Source organism: Mauremys mutica, chromosome 2 (genome assembly GCF_020497125.1).
Source record: "Mauremys mutica isolate MM-2020 ecotype Southern chromosome 2, ASM2049712v1, whole genome shotgun sequence".
NCBI classification, from domain to species: domain Eukaryota; kingdom Metazoa; phylum Chordata; order Testudines; family Geoemydidae; genus Mauremys; species Mauremys mutica.
In genome coordinates this window covers 142564112-142584577 of record NC_059073.1, presented here as the reverse complement: position 1 = coordinate 142584577, position 20466 = coordinate 142564112, and the positions used below count along the sequence as shown (strand labels likewise).

Below are 20466 nucleotides of genomic sequence, written 5' to 3'. Positions count from 1 at the left end.
CTGGCTGCTGTTCAGTAGGATGGCTCACTTCCTCAGCCTGTTCTGCTGAACAGCATCACTCTTAAATGCAGTTTGAAGCTGCCACGATAAACTTTCAGCAATCCATTGGGCTTCGTGTTGCTACCTTTAGTACCTTGCTGAAAAATGTTCACTGAGTTTTGCATGTCACTTACTGAAAAGCCAGTACTAAACATGTAGCTCCCAAAGGACTTCTGTTTTTACTATTTTGCCATTTAAACTGGATTATTCCACAGTTGCCGATAAAAGTGTAAACCATGCATCAAGTACATTGGCTAGTTTTATGCGCACAAACTTCTAACCTTAAAATGATGACACTGCAGTACTATTTCCCATTGTTTGTTTGCCTGATGAAAAAGGAAAAAAATGGTGTAAATCCCTTCTTTGGCAAGATATGTACTTCATTGTACGTAGTTGCTGTAAGTGACAAAGTGGAAAGCTGGTCTTTTATGTTGTGGCCTGCAGTAAATTTGCAAGGCAGACATTTGCGAGATGCGGAGTAGCAGAATAGACCTCCAGATCAATGCATCTCCTCTGGAAAGGAGGTATAATATGAGGTTGTGTCTTCCAGTTGTCGGTCTTAAAATATGCCCATGTCTTAGTCAGATTTCAGCCCACGCAGGGCCATACTAAATCTCTACTTGGAAAGGGAAGCTTTCAGTGAAAACCCAAGTACTGCAGGAAGTGGCGTTAGTGACTGGACTGCTGGCATTTGTCCTTCTTAAATGTTGAACCAGTGCCATGCTGGCTGGTGCCGGACTGCTGCAGATGCAATCATCTGAATGTGAATTAAAAGAAATATCCTGACCACCTCCTGATGATAAAAAAATCTCATGGCACTTCTTATAAGATCTGATGTGTTTTGTGTTTACTCTGGTGTCCAGCCTGGCTCATGGTGCCATTTACAAAGGCAGAATGTAAATTTTCCGTGATATTAATTGGGCATAGTATTGTGTTGTGGTGGGTTTTTTGTTTTGGTGCCTTCAACTGTTATGTACTGCTACTGTTCTCCACCCTAGAGGTGGCTGCATTTTAATGATGGGTGGAGTGAACTATTTACGTGTGTGTGTGTGTGTGTGTATAATCTCTTTTTATAGTTCTTAAATGTCTGAGCGATACACAGGTCTCTTGCACTCACAGGATGCCCTCTGTGAGGAAAGGAAATAGATTTTTGGCCACTAAGAGCATGCACAAGCTTGTAATAAACTCCTATTTAGCTGGGTGCTGTACACTTGCTTCCCTTCCCTAGAGGCTTGTTTTATTAGTGGAACATTACTAGCCATATAGGCTTGACGAGCAGAGGCCTCTTGTCACAGAACCTCTTGAGCCTATGGAGCTGTGGGCAATTGTTTAGGAGAACTGGAGGGTTCTAGTTCAAAAAGCAAAATTGAAAATAGCAAAATTAGAATTTATAATCCCTAGTCCACGATGAGACATTATAGTTTTAATTAAGATATATTTTTGAGCTATCTTTAGCTAGGTTTTTTTCCCCTCAAAGCATTTTATATAAAAAAATTTAAATTTGAATTTAAATAAAATCAGATTTTTTTTTAACTATTATTTTTAAAACCACCCTAGTACGTTCTAAGTAATGAATTAGTAGCTAGTCTGTTTTGGGGGAGGTACTACTCCCCTGGAGCAGAATCATCAATGCCTAGATTTTTCCAACTAGCTCAATGAAAGAATCTCATAAAAGAAACTAATTCAGTAGGGCTGTAACTCTTGCGTTCTCGGACATTGAAGCGGGTGAAAATGAAGGAAGCACAGCCAAGATGTATAAACCAGTTCTTCAAAATCGTACAGTAGCAGAGCAAACTTTGTTAGAGTAGGACGGCAAAGGCTCCTGTTTTGGTCCAAGATTTTCCAAGTGACTTGGTGATTTTTTTTTTTTTTGGGTGCTTGACTTGACACTTTAAAGGGGCTTCAATTTCAGGTGTCTCAACTTGGACACCCAAAAATTTTAACCCCCCCTCCCCAAATAACTAGCTAGTTGTGGAAAATATTGGCCTGGGTAGAACAGCATCTGCAGGGCATGTTCCACCCTGGGGTTGTGTCCTAGTTTAAAATCTGTTTCACTACTTGGCTATAGTTGGGAACCTCACCTTGAGCTCATGCCATGCTGGCCCTTAGTGGCATGTTTCTGGCCCCATTGCTGGGGAAGGCAGCATATGGAAAGCCCTTGTACCCAGGCTGTCCCCTGTCAGTTCTGTCCCAGACCATGCAAAAGCTAGTGTGGCTTCTTTAGAGAAACCTACAATTGCTGTCTTTCATCCTGACCCTGCAAAGACTTAAGCATGTTGAGTAAAGGATGTGAGTAATTTCAGTTCCGTTAATGAAATAAATCCCATGGCTAGTACCAGTTTCAATAGGCCCTATTGCGGTTCTCGAGACCAGTGGTCCTCAACCAGGGATATGCGTACCCCTGGGGGTATGCAGAGGTCTTCCAGGGGTACATCAACTCATCTAGTTATTTGCCCAGTTTTACAACAGGCTACGTAAAAAGCACTAGTGAAGTCAGTACAAACTGTCATACAGACAATGACTTGTTTATACCGCTCTATATGCTGTACACTGAAATGTAAGTACACTATTTATATTCCAGTTGATTTATTTTATAATTACAGTATATGGTAAAAATGAGTTGGCCGTTTTTGCAATAAGTGTCCTGTGACACTTTTTTTTTTTAAAGCAAGTAGTTTTTAAGGGAGGTGAAACTTGGGGGTACACAAGACAAATCATACTCCTGAAAGGGGTACCATAGTCTGGAAAGGCTGAGAGCCATTGCTCCAGACTTAGACTGCACATACATCCAATTTGGAAACAACCAGCAAGCACTATTTATTGTTAGCCTGTCAAACGCAAGTGATTTTAATGCTAAATTTTACTTAGCAGGTGGCTATTGTATCTTTATGCAACATAACATGAAGAAACCCGTGTATGCACAGTTGGGTCCCAAATATGTGATAAATATCTATGCATAAATATCCTAGGTCTAACTCTGAGGTGTCTGGTGCCAGCCCCTGTTAGATATCTTCTGCTCTATGAAAGCCACTTAATTTTTCATTGCCTTCCCCAGGTACTATATCTGCATTTAACTTCACAGATAAGGTTTGTAAGTGATCTCGGGTAAAGATGAATATTTCACAAAGAGCCTGCCTGAGTTAAGTGTTCTGTCTCCCTTTGTATCCGTAAACCTTTTGAAAGCTCTGTAAAGAGAGAAGCTTGCTGCTAAATATGTAAATTGGCAGAATCCATTTTACTAGTTACATGAGTGCAGTGGGCTCATTCCACCTGCTGTTCCCCCCACCCCCCGCCACAAATAAATTCATGACCCGGAGTCTGAACAGGTTCAGATTTTGTCACTTTTGAGAGTGTATTCCGTTGGCTTCTTGGCCTTAAAAATGCCATTCACAGGGGGCCGGTAACTATACCTGTGTTTTTGATGGGGAAGTAAAAGATCCTTCCCTTGCCTTCCTTTATTACGGTAAAGTCTGGGGAGTGAGGGGAGGAGAGAGGAGATAAGTCCAAGGTAAGTGACTTGATGGACTTGGTACTTAAAATGTCCATGGCATCAGAACAAAAAGCAATGTAGCCTTGGTTCCATTCTAGAGTGTATTAAAAGAGGGCAAGCTGTCTTGGGTGTCCTAGCAATGCATTTCAATGACAGGATTCCAGATTTTTGCTGCTGCTGTAGAACCTTATTCCAGTTCACAAACTGAACTTTGCTCTTTCCTTAGCCACGTATGCTCCTGGCTGCTCCCCCTGTAGCATCTTGGCACAGGATGTCATACTAGCACTGTCTCCATTCATGAGAGGCCATTCATCTAGCATCTGTAGAGGATTAGCTCAGCATGCCCACAGGGAGGTGGGCTCTTAGGCATGCTCAGATGACTAGCTTATCCAAAAAGCCACTCACATTGGTGAAAATACCCTCTGAGAACCAGGATGGTCAGCCCAAGCTGCTATTTACAGAGCCTGTTACTGAAAAGTACACTCCTGGTGGTCCCTTCTTGAGGAGCAATGACCAGAGCTTTCCCTGCCCAGAAGAAACCTGAAGACTCCAATGCATGAGCACTGATCTCTTCTTTGATGGTCCTGTGTTTCACATGACTGATGAAAGCCATCTCTGTGCACCAACCCTAGGGTGGAACTGTGCACTGTGCAAGATCCAAGTGAAGAGAGAGTTCTTGAGTCCTTCTAGAATGCATAAAGCAAACGTTTCTGATAGCCCCTTTGAAAGGGGCATGTGGCATCAGTGGTGGTTGGTTTATTTATATTACCAGAGCTTCTAGAAGACCATGTCATGAACAAGGTCCTCGTCCTCATTGTACTAGGCTCTGTACAAACGCAAAAGTGGTGGTGATCTCTGGATTTATTAATCGGGCTTGCAATGAGGATTATGTTGCTCCCCCAACCCCCATTAGATTCGATGAAATTTTAATTTTACTCTTGATTTGGTTACCCTCCGAAACGTTTAGAGTCACAGTAACGTGGAGGAATGTATTAGCTAATGGATTGGGGAATTTACTACCACACTACCAAAGAATGAATCCTTTTTTTTTTTAAATGTTAATACAAGTTCTGTACTTAACATGTCCACTTATGTGGTGTAATTGTATCAAAAGGGCCTGCCTTCTCCTCCCACCCTCAAACCCCCAGAACCCACACAAATGAATGCTTTTAAACATGTACTAATTGGCTATATTATAAGGAATTCATTATCCATACATTGGGGTTTCATGATCGAGGCACTGGGTGGGAATGGGAGGGGGCAGGTCTGGGTTCAGCTCTTGGTTCTGCCATAGACTTTTCACAAGTCACTGTCTTAGGCTCTGACCCAACCAAGCATTTAAGCACGTGCTTAACTTCAGGCATGTAAGTAGCACCCGGCTGCATTGCTCCCTAGTCTCAGAGTATGTCTACACAGCAACTAGACACTCACGGCTGGCCCGGGCTCGCAGGGCTCAGTCTGCGAGGCTCTTTCATTGCTGTGTAGATGTCTGGGCTCTAGGACCCCGTGACGTGGGAGAGTCATGGAAGTCTCCACAGCAATGAAACAGTCCCGCGAGTCTGAGTCGACTGGCATGGGACAGCTGCAGATTTTTCTTTGCTGTACAGACATACCCTTTGTGTCTTGGTTTCCCCATTCCATAAAACGGGGTTAATAATAAATATCTAGGTATGATACCCTGTGTGGGCCCAGTCACCCTTCACCTCACAGCACCCCATTGGTGGGAAAGTTACTATTATCCCCATTTGACAGATGGGAACTGAGGCACAGTGAGACTTCCCCAAGATCACACAAGGAGTCTGAACCCCAAACTAGTGTTCTAACCGTAATACTGCCCTTCTCTTTTTTTCTTCCACCCTTTTTCTGTTTAGATCATAGCTCTTGGGGACATGGATGGTCTCTTCTGTACTAAATACAGCCCCTAGCACATAGGAGCCTGATCTCTCTTGGGGTGCACTAAAGGAGATACTGAGTTAAAGTCCAATAATACATTATTGCTAGTAGCTCAGATATTTTAAGGAAATGTCTGCTATAATTTAAGCATAAAGAAATGTCCACACACTGCTGTTTGGCTGTCATTTTGAGTATGCTGCTGTGTTCCTTTTTTATCATTATGTATCATTTCAACAATGTGCTGAAGGCGATTGGAATCACTGTGTCCAAATTTATTTTGATCTCTAAAAGCCAGGCTCAGAATTCTGATGAGAGAATACTCTAGTCGTCCTATTCTTGTTGAGTATTCCAAGTAAGCATCACTGACCCTTTTTATTTCTGAGCATTGGTAATAGAGATGAAAGGCTTTCCTCATAAGCCAGCGGTGTAGGTTGTAGGGGTCGTGACTTCGCTAATAGTCATGACCACAAAATGAATTGTGTGATGCTTTTTTAAAGCAATACCATCAAACAATGCACAGGAGATTGCTTTGTGTTCCATGTGGCAGGAATTGGGCTTCTAATGCAATTTGCAAAAGTGCTTTAAAAGCTGTAAATGTGCTCCGCTTGAGGCATTTAGTGAAGGCCGTGGATGTTTTGTGGTTCTTGCTTCTGTAGAAGGCAATGCTGCTGTTCTATATTCCAGATTTCCTCACTATAATGGAAACTAATGGTGCAATAAAAGACCATGTGGCATGCTAAGTAACTTGCATAATTGCTTGTTGCTATCGGTATATACTTGACTTTGATTTCTTTAATTGAAAATTTGCCCCTTCCGATGCTTATTTCCCTGAAATAACCATATAAGTAGAGAGACAAGCTGCAGTGCTGGGCTGATCAAAGATACTGTCACTGAGGACTGCTGCTGAATATCCTGCTTACTCAGTGTACACTGTACACCAAGGAGGCTTTGAAAACAGCCAGAAGCCAAGTGACAAGGCTTGGAAGCATGGATCAAGGCGTTTCTCCATTACTGAATGAGATGTTTCTTGCAGGTGGATTTGCTATTGTGTTTCTGGTGAGGACTAACAATGGGATGAAATGTGCCCTGAAACGAATGTACGTCAACAATGAGCACGATTTGCAAGTCTGCAAAAGAGAGATTCAGATCATGGTAAGTCATGCTGCATTAGGGGTCCTGAAGTGTTCATGGAAAGGCATGTTATCTGGGGCTGTGAGCTGTCAGTGTTGTTGACTCTCATAGTTTTATCATAAGTCTTGCAATATTTGGGTTTTTTCCTTTTTTTTTTTTCCTTTTTAAAATAAATATAATATGAGAGAGAGCGAGAGAGAACTCTCGCTCGCTCTCTCCTGGAGTCACGTGATTACGTAAGAATCTCCGCTTTCATCATTTTTTTTCCAAAGTAAGTTTCTAGCCCTTCTGTCTGTTGTAGAACATGTAAATCCTAAAGTTTCAAAATCCAGAAAGCAAATACAAAAGAACTAAAATGTTTTTTATAAAATCTCATGGATTTTTTTTTTCTTTAGCCCACTTCCTGTTTTTTGGGGGGGGGGGGGAATGCTCCCTCTAATGCTTTACATCCATGTGTGGAATGCATTTTGTTACGTGCATTTTGTTACGTGCACCAATATGGAGGTGATTGTGTGGTAGGGATGGAGCCGAGGGGTTAAGGGTGCAGGAAGGGGCTCAAGGCTGAGGCAGAAGGTTGGGGTGAGGGCTCTGGCTGGGGGTGCGGGCTCTGGGGTGGGGCTGAGGGGTTTGGGGTGTAGGCTGCCCTGGGGCTGCGGTGGGGCGAGAGGACTTGGGGGGGCCCCCCCCAGCCCTCTCTTGCTGCAACAGCCGGGGTAGAGGTGCCTCTCTCTCTCTCTCCATGTGGATGTGCAGCTTAGAGGGAACTTGACTGACTATTTTGAACACTAGAGGCTAGCAATAGTGAGTTTAGCACGCTTGAACTTGGTCAGCATTTGAATGGAAAACATTTAAGCAGACTCTAATCTGAGAGCAGCTTCTAACCTTCAGGTTGGAGTTGGTACAAATGTTGATACGGATGTCCAGTAAAAATGTGTATGCTGAGTAGCTATTATAAAGGAAGGTGTCTGTCTGTAATGGCCTTGAACAGTAGTCCAGATATATTTAAAAGTAATTGGTTGTAGTGTAGGCTAGTTGCAGACATAATTTAAATAGTGTTTTTTTTTTTTTTTTTTTTTTGCATTATACAAACACAAGTTCAGAGGGTGTTTCTGTGTGCAGGGCAGGGCTGCCTCCATCTGGGCTTATTAACCTTGATTTGAACTTAGCAGCTGGGGCATTGAAGTTTTTTTTTTTTTTTTTTTTTTGAAATGGTGATTTAAGGCTTTTTTTTTTTCCTTCTTTCCTTGAGTTGCCCTAAAACTTTGAGCCTTATCCCATTGTGAATTCATATTAGGTGTAGCCTTGGAAAAAGGACATTGTATGATGGAATCCCTTACCTGCAACAGTAGCAAGTGTGCATCCCCTGTAGTAACTCGTGTGTTGCATGAATTTCAGGAATTACCAGACCACACGATGCAGCACAGCTTTCATGGAGACATCATCTTAACCCTAGATAATAGTGTGGGGGCACAGCTAAGATTTGATCTTGTATTAGATTTTTTTTCAGTTTATACTTGGAAAGTTGGTTTGCTTGCATTTTATTTGTCCACTTCCTTCTATTGACTATGGAACAAAACTATCTGCATGATCTCATGTTAGTGCGGTCAAACCTGAAAAGCAACTGTAAAAAGAGTAATACCTTACTCTCTACATTGTTTTATCTGTTCATGTGAAACTCTTACTTCATGTCAGACCTGCAGAACTGACACAACATTGGGAGAGCGAACTGGAGTCTCTTCTAGCTTTCACATCATCAATGGACTCATTAACCAAATTCCAATTGCAGAGCCACCCTGCAACCCCATTGTCTCCAATTTATGCCCTGCCTTACACCTGTGTTAACCTTTGGAAGATAATAACTATAGCTGAGGGTAATAAGGCTGCATTAGTAGGAGCATTGTCAGCAGGTTGAGGGAAGTGATTATTCCCCTCTATTCAGCACTAGTGAGGCCACACCTAGAGTACTGTGTCCAGTTTTGGTCCCCCCACTACAGAAGGGATGTGGACAAATTGGAGAGAGTCCAGCAGAGGGCAGTGAAAATGATTAGGGGGCTGGGGCACATGACTGAGTAGCAGCTGAGGGAACTGCAGAAGAGAAGAGTGAGGGGGGATTTGATAGCAGCCTTCAGCTACCTGAAGGGGGGTTCCAAAGAGGATGGAGCTTGGCTGTTCTCAGTGGTGGAAGAGGACTGAACAAGGAGCAATGGTCTCAAGTTGCAGTGGGGGAGATTTAGGTTGGATATTAGGAAACACTATTTCAGTAGGAGGGTGGTGAAGCACTGGAATGGGTTCTCTAGGGAGGTGGTGGAATCTCCAACCTTAGAGATTTTTAAGGGCCAGCTTGACACAGCCCTGGCTGGGATGATTTAGTTAGTGTTGGTCCTGCTTTGAGCAGGGGGTTGGACTAGATACCTCCTGAGGTCCCTTCCAACCCTGATATTCTCTGATTCTAAGTGAAGGCAGAATTTGACATGAAGAAACTCTATTACTGATGAGGTTGTGCAAGAAGGAAAGAACCCACCTTAACTGTTGCATCCCAGCATGTTCACAAACCTGGGTGTTTGAAAGAAGTATCTCTTGTAAGATGCAAAAATAGCTAAATGTCGGACCCCAAAAAAGACATTTTACTGTCACTCCACAGAAGAGAGCTGCATTTTTAAGGTCAAACTTATTAGTTTAATAACATGCAGTTTAATCTGGGGAGGGTAAAGAGGAAACGCAGCTCATTCTATACATGGCAATTACTGGCTCAGTCTCCCTTGTGCAGATAGAAGTGCTTGCTCTAGGTTACTCACCATGGAGCACCCGATCAATGAGATGACATATATCTGGATCAAGCTATTATCATGGGCACACCTCTTGACCAGAGGCACAATAGATTGTTCAGGGGGCTGGGTGACTTGTTGTTCAAGACTTTTTGCCCTAAGATTCACCAGACAGGAAACCAACAAAGGCAGAATTAAAAGTTGACTAACTTCTTCTGTATGATGACTAATCCAAAGTGACCTGCATCTTAACACAGGGACTAGACAGGTCAACACTGAGAAGTCTGTACTGTACAGATCAACCTATTTAAAATGTAACTGCTGTATACCTGGCTGTTTTTGTGCTTTAACGTGTCTTTTCTTACAGAGGGATCTATCTGGACACAAGAACATTGTTGGATACATTGATTCTAGTATAAACTCAGTGAGCAGTGGTGACGTGTGGGAAGTCTTGATTCTAATGGACTTTTGCAGAGGTAAGTGTTCGCTCAGTGTGTTACTCATTGGGACAAGTATCCCTCTGAGAAACTCTCAAGGCACTTGTATAATTTTCTTTAGGAAAATTACTCCTAAGCCCAACCCTTCCTTGGCATCAGTGAATAATTGGTAACCAAGCCAGTCGAATCCTGCCCCACAATAAAAATGAACAAGAATATAGAACTGCTGGCACCTTCGTCCATTGGCTAAGATGTCCCTTGCTTAAGTTGCTGGGCCTAATGGTTCTCTGTGTTTTTTGTTTCCATCTGCTGCTTCCATGTAAAATAACCTCAATCTTCTGAGGCCACCAAACTAAACAGTGACATTCTCTTTTGCTTAAGTGTGTGTGTGTGTGTGTGTGTTTGTTCCTGAAAGTCACATTTTAATACAGTGTATGAGTCAGTATCTAAATTCCTCAACTTCAGATGATTCTAACCACAGATAGATCAAAGCCTCCGATGGGCTGGACATTGTTAAAATTAAGTGCCAGACAGGAGGGGAGGAGTGAATAAAGTACCTTTTGTATAAACAGTCTTGATTTCAAGCCTCCGGCATAACTCCTTAGGTCAGGCAGAGGTACATGAGCATTGTCAAGTAGTGAGACTCCTATGAAGACTTGATTACCACAAATCTGAAAAGGAATCTGCCAGTGTGTGATTCAAGAGAGGTGGATGCTATTACACATCTGTTAAATGTGTAGAGACATCTGTTGCATGGGGCTTGGAGGGAAGACTGAGGCTTTGCTTCCCACAATGATGATAGGGATGAAGATGACCCGCATCCAGATGCCCCCTAGTGTCATGAAAACAATTGTATTGAAAATGCCTAGGTGGCAAATTCTTCTAAACATTTTAGAGACAAATATATAAAAATATTAGATTTCCTCTTATCACTGCTTTCCTCCTTGGCAAAGAGAGCTCATGATATCAATCATTCTGCCTCCATATGCAGAGATCACACTCTGATATAAGAGCATGAACAGTTTAAAACTGAGCTTAATGCCACTGCTGTACAGTATATTCATGTTAGACAGGTTTTGACACCTTCTGATATATGACTTAAATGACACTTCTCCTTTGCTACAAGTTTTATGGCCAAGGTTTTCAAAAGTAACTAGTGATTTTGGGTGCACCAACTCAAAACACCTGAAATACCCAGACTTTTAGAGGGCAGGTACACAAATTGAGGCACCAAAAATCACTGATCGCTCTTGAAAATTTTGGTCTGTCGCTCTCTCTGTCACTTTCTCAAGGTCCCCCATCTACACTACAAAAAAATTCATGGTTGAGATACATTTCTGGCCAAACCGTGTGTGTGGGTGTCTTTTTTCTTTTGTTTTTTTTTCTTGCCTATATATGGGCAAAAAAAGTTGGTGAACTATATTTAGCCCAGAGGTTCTCAACCAGGGACACACATACCCTTGGGGGGTACGTAGAGGTCTTCCAAGGGAGTACATCAACTCATCTAGATATTTGCCTAGTTTTATAACCAGATACATAAAAAGCTGTAGTAAATTCAGTATAAACTAAAATTTTGTACAAACAATGACTTGTTTATACTGCTCTATATTACTATACATTGAAATGCAAGTATAATCTTTATATTCCAATTGATTTATTTTATAATTATATGGTAAAAGTGAGAGTGTCAGCCATTTTTCAGTAATAGTGTGCTGTGATATTTGTATTTTTATGTCTGGTTTTGTAAGCAAGTAGTCTTTAAGTGAGGTGAAACTTCGGGGTTTGCAGCAAAATCAGACTCCTGAAAGGGGTACAGTCATCTGGAAAGGTTGGGAGCCACTGGTTTAGCCCAAACTATGTACGACTAAAAGGTATTTCTCTAATCTGGTGGGGGTTTTATGACTACAGAGATGAGAAAAGAACATGGCTTCATCAAAAACATGTTTGAATGTTGCAATTATTTTTCCTAGTATAGATTTGGGGGTGGAGGCACTTAGTGGAAACTCTAAATCTTAGAGATTAAAATCAGTAACTACACTCAAATCACTTTCCAAACGTAAATTCTTCATGTGGCACCTCCTGACAGGTAGGTACATAAGACACTTCAGTTTACTGATGGGCCAGGAGGTTAAGTTGGTCGCTTAAGTGAGATGCTGAAGGCCACAGTGAGAGATTTGGTCCAAGGTGGAGTTGGAACCCATGAGTTTCTAGTTCCCAGGATTATGCTCGGACCATAAGGCCACACATGCCACAATACCAGGCAGTTTAAAACCTGGCATGTTGGACCCCTTTGGAGAAGGCGGCTCCTTTTTGACTGGTCTGTGCTTTAGCAGTAGGTGCAGCTTTAATTTATTTTGCCTTTTCCTCCTTTTAGGAGGTCAGGTGGTGAACCTGATGAACCAACGCCTGCAGACGGGATTCACAGAGAATGAAGTCTTGCAGATCTTTTGTGATACCTGTGAAGCCGTAGCAAGGTTGCACCAATGTAAAACGCCTATAATCCACAGGGATCTGAAGGTAACTCATAGATACCAACGGTACAGGGTGGAGCTGTCTGAATAACGTATTCGATTGGCAACTCTTCTGGGCAAGGACTGCATCTACCCTCTAGACCATGTCTAGCACAATGGGTCTCACTCCTGATCGGGGACTTGGCGTATTGCCATAACCTTTATATTGATGAGAACATTTTATTCATGAATAAACTTTTTTGCCTATTAACAGAAAAGTCACTTTGTTTGCCAGATGCTCAACCATCTACAGGTCTGCTCAAATTATGCAGCCATTTGTGAACAACTGTTTCACAAAAAGCATGCCAAAGTTCATGAGATCAATTGTTCACCATGAATTCCAGTCACCTTTTGAGTGGAGAGTTCAGCCCGTGGGTTTTTCTGTATAACGAACCTTGCCTAAGCACGCAACTCTGACCCTCATTTAGGTGCTGCAAAACACCACAGGGTAAGGGTGAGATTTCCAGAAACATTCACCTGGCTCTGCTGCCTATTAAGAACATGGGTCTGGAAGGGACCCATCAGAGGCCAGTATTCTGCTGTCCCAGGCAGCCTGTCGTATAATCCTGCTGATAAACGTATCCAGCTCCAATTTAAAAACAGTTTGTTTGCTCCTACTGAAAGGCTGTTCCAGAAACTCACTCCTCTGATTTAAGTGATCATTCTCTTTTCCAACCTGCCTTTACTCATGGCCAGCTTAGATGCACTTGTTCTTGTGCCAGTGTTGTCCTGTAGCTTAAATAGTTCTTCTCTCCCTTCACCACTCCCTCGAATATATTTACAGAGACCAATCATCTCCCCTCACCCTTTGTTTTGCTAGGCTAAGATTGAAGTCTATGGTCAAACCCCCATTGGCTTTAGTGGGAGCAGAGTCAGGCCAACGCTGAACGCTTTTGAAGTTGCCACCTTTGAGATCATGAAACAAAACATGAATTCCCTGTTCCTCTCAACCAACTCCTAAAATGCCAAATGAGTGTTCAGCCAAGAAGCAGAATCCATGTGTACATTTGAAATTCAAATATACTTCATGGATCAGGCTTTGTTTTCTGAGCCTTAAACAAATGTTTGTTCTATGCTGCAGGCCACTTTTGTAGAGAAGCTAAACAAAACACCTGCAGCAAAAGGAACCAGGTACTAAGACTAAGGCAGCTAAGTGGTGTGGTTGTGCTTCAGGGCACGTAATGTATTTGTGACCTATGGTGTGGTTGGTTGGAATGCGTGAAACAAATCTAATAGATGGCTTTAAGTTGAGGTGAGCTGATTCTGGTTTTTGACAAATTTAGGGCCTGATTTAAAGCCCATTGAAGTCAATGGGAATCTTCCAGTAGCTTGGATAGGCAATACACATAAAAAGAGGTTTACAGAGAAGAACCTGTTTGATAGTTGCTAATCTCACATCTGCTGATAGGTTTTGGCTTTAGCATCATTTAACTCTGTATCAGTATGTAACATAGGAATAAATGCTGAGATATCTATGATGGATTAATGAGTTAATATTCTCTCTCTCTGTCTCTCTCTCTCTCTCAAATACGGACACACACAATTGAAACTGACTGCTATGGGCTAGTTTAATATCACTAGATCATCAGTGAGGTTTCTACATCAGAAACCTTGCTCCTCTTTAATGATAAGATTACGCCCATGGGTCGGGAAAAAAATTTGACATCCTCTGCCTTGGGACATGAACACAAAGTTTAATATTAGTTTTACTGTAGCCCCTAGAAGTGCTAATTAGAGTTGGGGACCAGAAATACACACATGTAGCAAAAACAGTCTCTGCCCCAAAGAGCTTGCAGAACAACCCACTTTTTGAGAAATCTAGATTGTGTGTGTGTGTGTGTAGGTATTGAAATAATGCAGGAAAATGTAGGCATCAGCCTAGAAAAAGAACTCCATTGCAGCTGCTGCACATCCACAGTGTTGCCACAGTCTTCGGGGTTTTTCAATTAAAAAAATATACTGTCTTTTTATTTAAGAACAATGAGCCTGTAAACATGTCTAACTACACAGTTGCAGTAAATACAGTCATAAAACTGTGAAAGGTACACTGTGGTACAACACTTACTTAGATTCTGAGCTGTTTGGCACAGGGACCATCTGTTTTGTTCTGCACCTAACACAGTGGGACCCTAGTCCATGATTGGGGTCCTTAGATGTTGCCGCCGTGGTGGTGGTGGTGGTGGTGGTTGTTACAATATTCAGTAAAAGCACTTGGGGGGATGGGAAATATATAATATAATGAAAAAGAAGAGAGGGCCGGGTGGTGGTGGGGGGGAGGAAGCTTCATTTAAGAAAAAAGGAAGGGGAATAAACTTAAAGCAGGATCAATCCACAAATACAATCAAATTGTTCCTTCTGATCTTTATATTTATTCATCTCATGAAGTTTTGGTTAATGTCAACCATGGTGTTGTGCAAGGCTTTAGGGTGACTCTCTAAGGTGACTCTCTAAGGTATTTAATTTGTTTTTGGTAGTTCATGATACTTCACGCTAATGCTCATATTTTATTCACAATTGATGCTGTGCACCAGATTCTGGTGCTACTGATTTTACTATTCTTCTCAAGGTAGTCTCATTGATTGCAGCATGGTAAGAGGTCTGAATATGGCCGAATAAAGTTCCCCATCTGTAAAATGGGGATAATGACATAGGTGCTAGCACTAAGGGTGCTGCCGCGCCCCCTAGCTTGAAGTAGTTTCCATCATATACAGGGTTTATAGTTTGGTTCAATGGCTCTCAACATCCCACTATACAAATTGTTCCAGCACCCCGGATAATGATACTGACTCCTTCATAAAGCGCTTTGAGATCTACAGATGACAAGCGAGGTATTATGTATGTATTTATTTACTCTTAAAGACTCCGTATTGTGAACACAATTCTAGCTCAATACATGAGACTTCATTGGCACAACAAGTTCTTCTTCGAGTGATTGCTCCTATGCATTCCAGTTAGGTGTGCGCGCCGTGCGTGCACGGCATCTCGGAACTTTTTTACCCTAGCAACACCGGCGGGCCGGCTGGGCGCCCCCTGGAGTGGCGCCGCTATGGCGCTGAATATATACCCCAGCCGGCCCGTCCGCTCCTCAGTTCCTTCTTACCGCCCGTGACGGCCAGTTGGAACTGTGGAGTGCTCTCTGTCCTCCACTACCCTAGCTTTCGCTAAAGGTTTTTTGTATATAGTTAGTTCTTAGTTCGTGTAGATAGTTGTTATAGTTAGTTAGGTTTAGTGTTAAGGTTAGGGGGGGTTTCCCCTCCCTTTCCTCTCCCGGTGCGGGCTCATGCCCAAGGCACCGGGCTTTAAGCCCTGCACAATCTGCCAGAGGCCTATGCCCATCGGGGACCCGCACGACGCCTGTCTTCGTTGCCTCGGCGAGGGCCATCGGACAGACAAGTATCAGATCTGTTCTGCCTTCAAGCCGAGAACACGTAAGGAGCAGGACTATAGACTTAAGCAGCTCCTCATGGAGGCGTCGTTACAGTCCCCGGCACCGGGCGCGCTGGCACCGAGAGCCTCATCGGTGCAGAGCGCACCGGCTGCTCCGAGCCGTTCCGGCACCGCGGCGCCGCAGCCTCAGCCGGCGGCTCCGAAGACCCGGCACCGCTCCCTTTCGCCTGCTAGGAAGCGCAGGCTGGCGAAGGCGATCGCTAAGTCCCGCGCTGAGGACTCAGCCAAGACTGTTGCGCCACCTGCCACTCCCGCGGTGGCCGTGCACCAGGCGGGCACCGGGCCGTTGACTCCGGCGCCGCAAGGGCCGTCGAGTCCGGCACCACCACGCTCCCCGGCACCGTCCGCGGTTGAGCCGCGACTGCCGTCGACGCCGGAGACTTTCTCCGCGGCGCGTGAGCTGATACAGCTTGTAGATGCACCGAGCCCCCGGCACCGCCGGTGCGGGCTGTCGCGTCTGCAGGCAAACCGGCAATGATGATCCGGCCGCCCTCCACGGACCGCCGGCACAGATGACGCTCCCGGTCCCGGTCACGCTCCCGGTCCCGACGAAGGTCGCCATCCCGCCGATCTCGCTCTCGGCACCGCTCGCCGTCCCGGTACCGGTCGCCATCCCGACGCCGGTCGGAGTCCCGGCACCGTTCGTCGTCCCGGTACCGGTCGCACTCTCGGCACCGATCCAGGTCCCGATCGCCGTCGCGTCGGCACCGTCGGAGGTCTCAGTCCCGGCACCATTCCCGGCACCGCGACTCTCGCAGCCATTCCCGGCACCGCAGATCCCGCTCCCGGTCGAGCTCCCGGCACCAGTCGAGCTCCCGGCACCGCGGTGGCCGACGGTCTCGGTCACCGTCCCGGTACCGAATGGACAGACACTGTTTCTCGGCACCATCTGCGGACAGACTACCGCCTTCGGTGGTAGAATCCGTCAGCGCCTCAGCACCTCCTTGGCCATCCCGCCCGGCATCGGTGGCCTCCGGCGCGGACAGTAATGCGCACTTGCCACCGACCCCTCACGGTGATCCTCAAGGGGCTCAAAAGTGGGGCTTCTGGGTTCCCTGGGCCCAGTATGAAGCGCAGGGGGTACCGTTTCCCCCGAGAGACTCGGCCTCCGAGCGCAGGGCCCCCGAGGCAACGGTTAGCCAGGCGGCCCCTTCGCCTCGACGTGAGCCCTCCGTTCCGCCGGACCGCCGGTCCTCCGTGCAGCACGACCCAGCCGAGGCGCGGTCAGCGGCCCCTGCGGAGGAGGCCGTCGTGCAGGGCTTGTCCTCATCGTCCTCCCCAGACGAGGCGGTGGCCGGTACTTCGACCAAGGAGCCGCCGCCCATTGACCTGAAGGCCCACCAGGACCTGCTTCGCCGGGTGGCGACGGCCATGGATCTCCCAGTAGCGGAGGTCCAAGAGGACGAGGACCCTATTACCAACGTGGTTGGTGCGGACACTCCCGTGCGGGTGGCGTTGCCCTTTGTGAAAACAATCCAAAAGAACGCCACCACACTTTGGCAAACACCCGCTTCCATCCCTCCCACGGCCCGAGGGGTCGAGCGTAAATACTCAGTTCCCCCTACGGGCTATGAGTACCTTTTATACCCACCCAACCCCGGACTCCTTGGTGGTGCAATCGGTTAACGACCGCGAGAGGCACGGTCAACCTGCCCCTGCGCCGAAGTCCAAGGACGCCCGGCGCATGGACCTGCTAGGCCGCAAGGTCTACTCGGCGGGTGGCCTACAGATGCGTATTGCTAACCAGATGGTCCTCCTAGCCAGATACGTCTTTGATATCCTAACGTCCCTGGCAAAGTTCACGGAGCTCCTGCCGTCAGCCTCCCGCCAGGAGTTCACGGCGATGTTAGAGGAGGGAAGGAGATCATCTAGGTCCTCCATCACGGCAGCCCTTGACGCTGCGGACTCCGGAGCTCGGACCTTAGCCTCCGGCGTGTCGATGCGGCGCATCGCCTGGCTGCAGTCCTCCACCCTGCCACTGGAGGTGCAATATACACTGCAGGACCTGCCCTTCGACACGCAGGGTCTTTTTTCCGAAAAGACAGATTCCCGGATCCAGACCCTAAAGGACGGTCACGTTGCCATCCGCACCCTAGGGATGCACACGCCGGCGACACAACGCAGGTCCTTCCGGCAGCAACCCTCCCGGCCCTTCTACCAGCAACGCTATAGGCCATACAATAGCCGGCGACCGGCTCAAAATCGCCGTCGTCCTTCCGGCAATCGGCGTAGCCAGGGCCAGGCCTCTTCCAAGGCCCCTCAGGGGGCCAAGCAGGCCTTTTGATGGGATGCTCGAGAACGGCCCATCACTCTCCCTACCGGATCCTTCCCCTTTATTTTACAACCGCCTTTCCCATTTCTTTTCGGCGTGGTCCCAATTAACAACAGACAGCTGGGTGCTTCAGACAGTCCAGTCGGGATACCGCCTTCAATTTGTTTCACCCCCGCCTTCCCACCCACCCTCCCGGTCCCTCTTCAGGGACCCCTCTCACGAGCAATTCCTCTTACAGGAGGTCCAGACTCTGTTGAGCGTGGGTGCCATAGAGGCAGTGCCTCAAGACAGGCGGGGCAGGGGATTCTACTCCCGTTATTTTCTCATCCCCAAAGCGAAAGGGGGGCTACGTCCTATCCTGGACCTTCGCGAGCTGAACAAGTTCCTGCTCAAGCCCAAGTTTCGCATGGTTACCTTGGGGACCATCATTCCCTCCCTGGATCCGGGAGACTGGTTTGCCGCCCTCGACATGAAGGACGCCTACTTCCATGTCGCGATTTATCCTCCTCACCGACGTTACCTCCGGTTTGTCGTCAACAACGCCCACTACCAGTTTGCCGTGTTGCCGTTCGGGCTCTCCACCGCACCGAGGGTGTTCACCAAATGCATGGCGGTGGTTGCCGCAGCCCTCCGCCGTCGTCGGATACATGTCTACCCGTATCTCGACGACTGGCTGGTTCGCGGTCAGTCTCAACAGCTGGTGATGGGCCAGTTGACAGACATTCTGTCCCTCTTCCGACGGCTCGGGCTTCTCATCAACGCCGAGAAGTCCACTTTGGTTCCGTCACAGCGGGTGGAGTTCATTGGAGCGGTCCTCGACTCCGTGATAGCCCGAGCCTGCCTGCCACAATCTCGACATCAGACCATGGTCTCCATCATCCGGGACCTCGTCTCCTTCCCGACCACGACGGTGCGCTCCTGCCTCCGCCTCCTAGGCCACATGGCATCATGCACGTATGTCACCGCGTACGCGCGGCTCCACCTCCGCCCGTTCCAGTCTTGGCTCGCGTCGGTGTACCGACCGAATCGCGATCCCATCGATATGGTGGTCAGTCTCCAGGCAGACCCTCGACTCCCTCGACTGGTGGCTAGACCCGCAGGTCGTCTGTGCGGGAGTCCCGTTCCATCCGCCTCGCCCGTCCGCCACGCTGACCACGGATGCCTCAGCACTCGGTTGGGGGGCTCACCTGGGCGACCTTCACACCCAAGGTCTGTGGTCGCCGCAGGAGCTCGCTCTCCACATCAATGTACGCGAGCTGCGAGCGATCCGTCTGGCCTGTCGCACCTTCTGCACCCACCTGCAAGGCCGCTGTGTGACAGTGTTCACGGACAATACGACAGCAATGTTCTACGTGAACAAGCAGGGCGGAGCCCACTCCTCCCTCCTCTGCAAGGAAGCGATGCTCCTGTGGGACTTCTGCGTGACCCACTCCATTCACCTGGAAGCGTCCTTTCTTCCGGGAGTGCAGAACACGCTGGCTGACCATCTCAGCAGGTCGTTCCTCTCCCACGAGTGGTCCCTCCGTCCAGATGTCGTGCACACGATCTTCCAGAGGTGGGGGTTTCCCCAAGTAGACCTATTCGCGTCCAAGGAGAACAGGAAGTGCCACCTGTTTTGCTCGTTCCGGGGTCACTCGCCGGGCTCCCTGTCGGACGCCTTCCTGTATTCCTGGAAAAATCGCCTACTCTACGCCTTCCCTCCGTTCCCGCTCGTTCACCGAGTGCTTCAGAAGCTGCGGAGGGACAGAGCCACCGTCATTCTCGTAGCTCCGGCCTGGCCGAGGCAGCATTGGTACTCCTTGCTGCTCGAGCTCTCCGTTCGGGATCCCATCCCCCTTCCGGTGTGGCCGGACCTCATCACCCAGGACTTCGGCAGGCTCCGCCATCCAAGCCTGCAGTCCGACCATCTTACAGCTTGGTACCTGAGTGGTTAACCCACGCAGAGAGGGACTGCTCGGCGGCAGTACAGCAAGTCCTGCTAGAGAGCAGAAAGCCTTCCACTCGCTCCACCTATCTGGCGAAATGGAAGAGGTTCGCGCTCTGGTGTGAACAACGAGGCCTCAATCCCTTCGTAGTCCCGGTCCCTACTATCCTGGACTACCTCTGGTACCTTAAGGAGCAAGGTCTGGCGGTCTCCTTCCTGAGGGTTCACCTGGCAGCAGTGTCCGCCTTTCGTCCATCGGTGGAAGGTCGGTCCATCTTCTCGAACCAGATGGTTTCCCGCTTCCTTAAGGGCCTGGACCACTTATACCCACCGGTCCGGCATCCTGCTCCGACCTGGGATTTGAACCTCGTGCTGGCCAAGCTGATGGGTCCCCCCTTCGAGCCCTTGGCCACATGCTCCCCGCTCTACCTCTCCTGGAAGACGGCCTTCCTTGTCGCCATTACATCAGCGAGACGAGTTTCTGAGCTCCGCGCTCTGACGGTTGGTCCGCCATACACCGTCTTCCACGGGGACAAGGTGCAGCTTCGACCACATCCG

General features: G+C 47.3%; 1 protein-coding gene across 14 annotated transcripts in view; it reads left to right on the top strand.

Annotated features, from left to right (window-relative positions):
* AAK1 (AP2 associated kinase 1) overlaps positions 1-20466 on the top strand; it is a 140478-nt gene that overhangs the window by 49573 nt on the left and 70439 nt on the right. For all 14 annotated transcript variants that reach the window (XM_045004826.1, XM_045004828.1, XM_045004823.1 and 11 more), the window contains exons 3-5: positions 6456-6574; positions 9686-9794; positions 12130-12272. In XM_045004826.1, coding sequence (XP_044860761.1) covers positions 6456-6574; positions 9686-9794; positions 12130-12272 — 371 coding nt within the window. The remainder of the gene's footprint in view (positions 1-6455; positions 6575-9685; positions 9795-12129; positions 12273-20466) is intronic.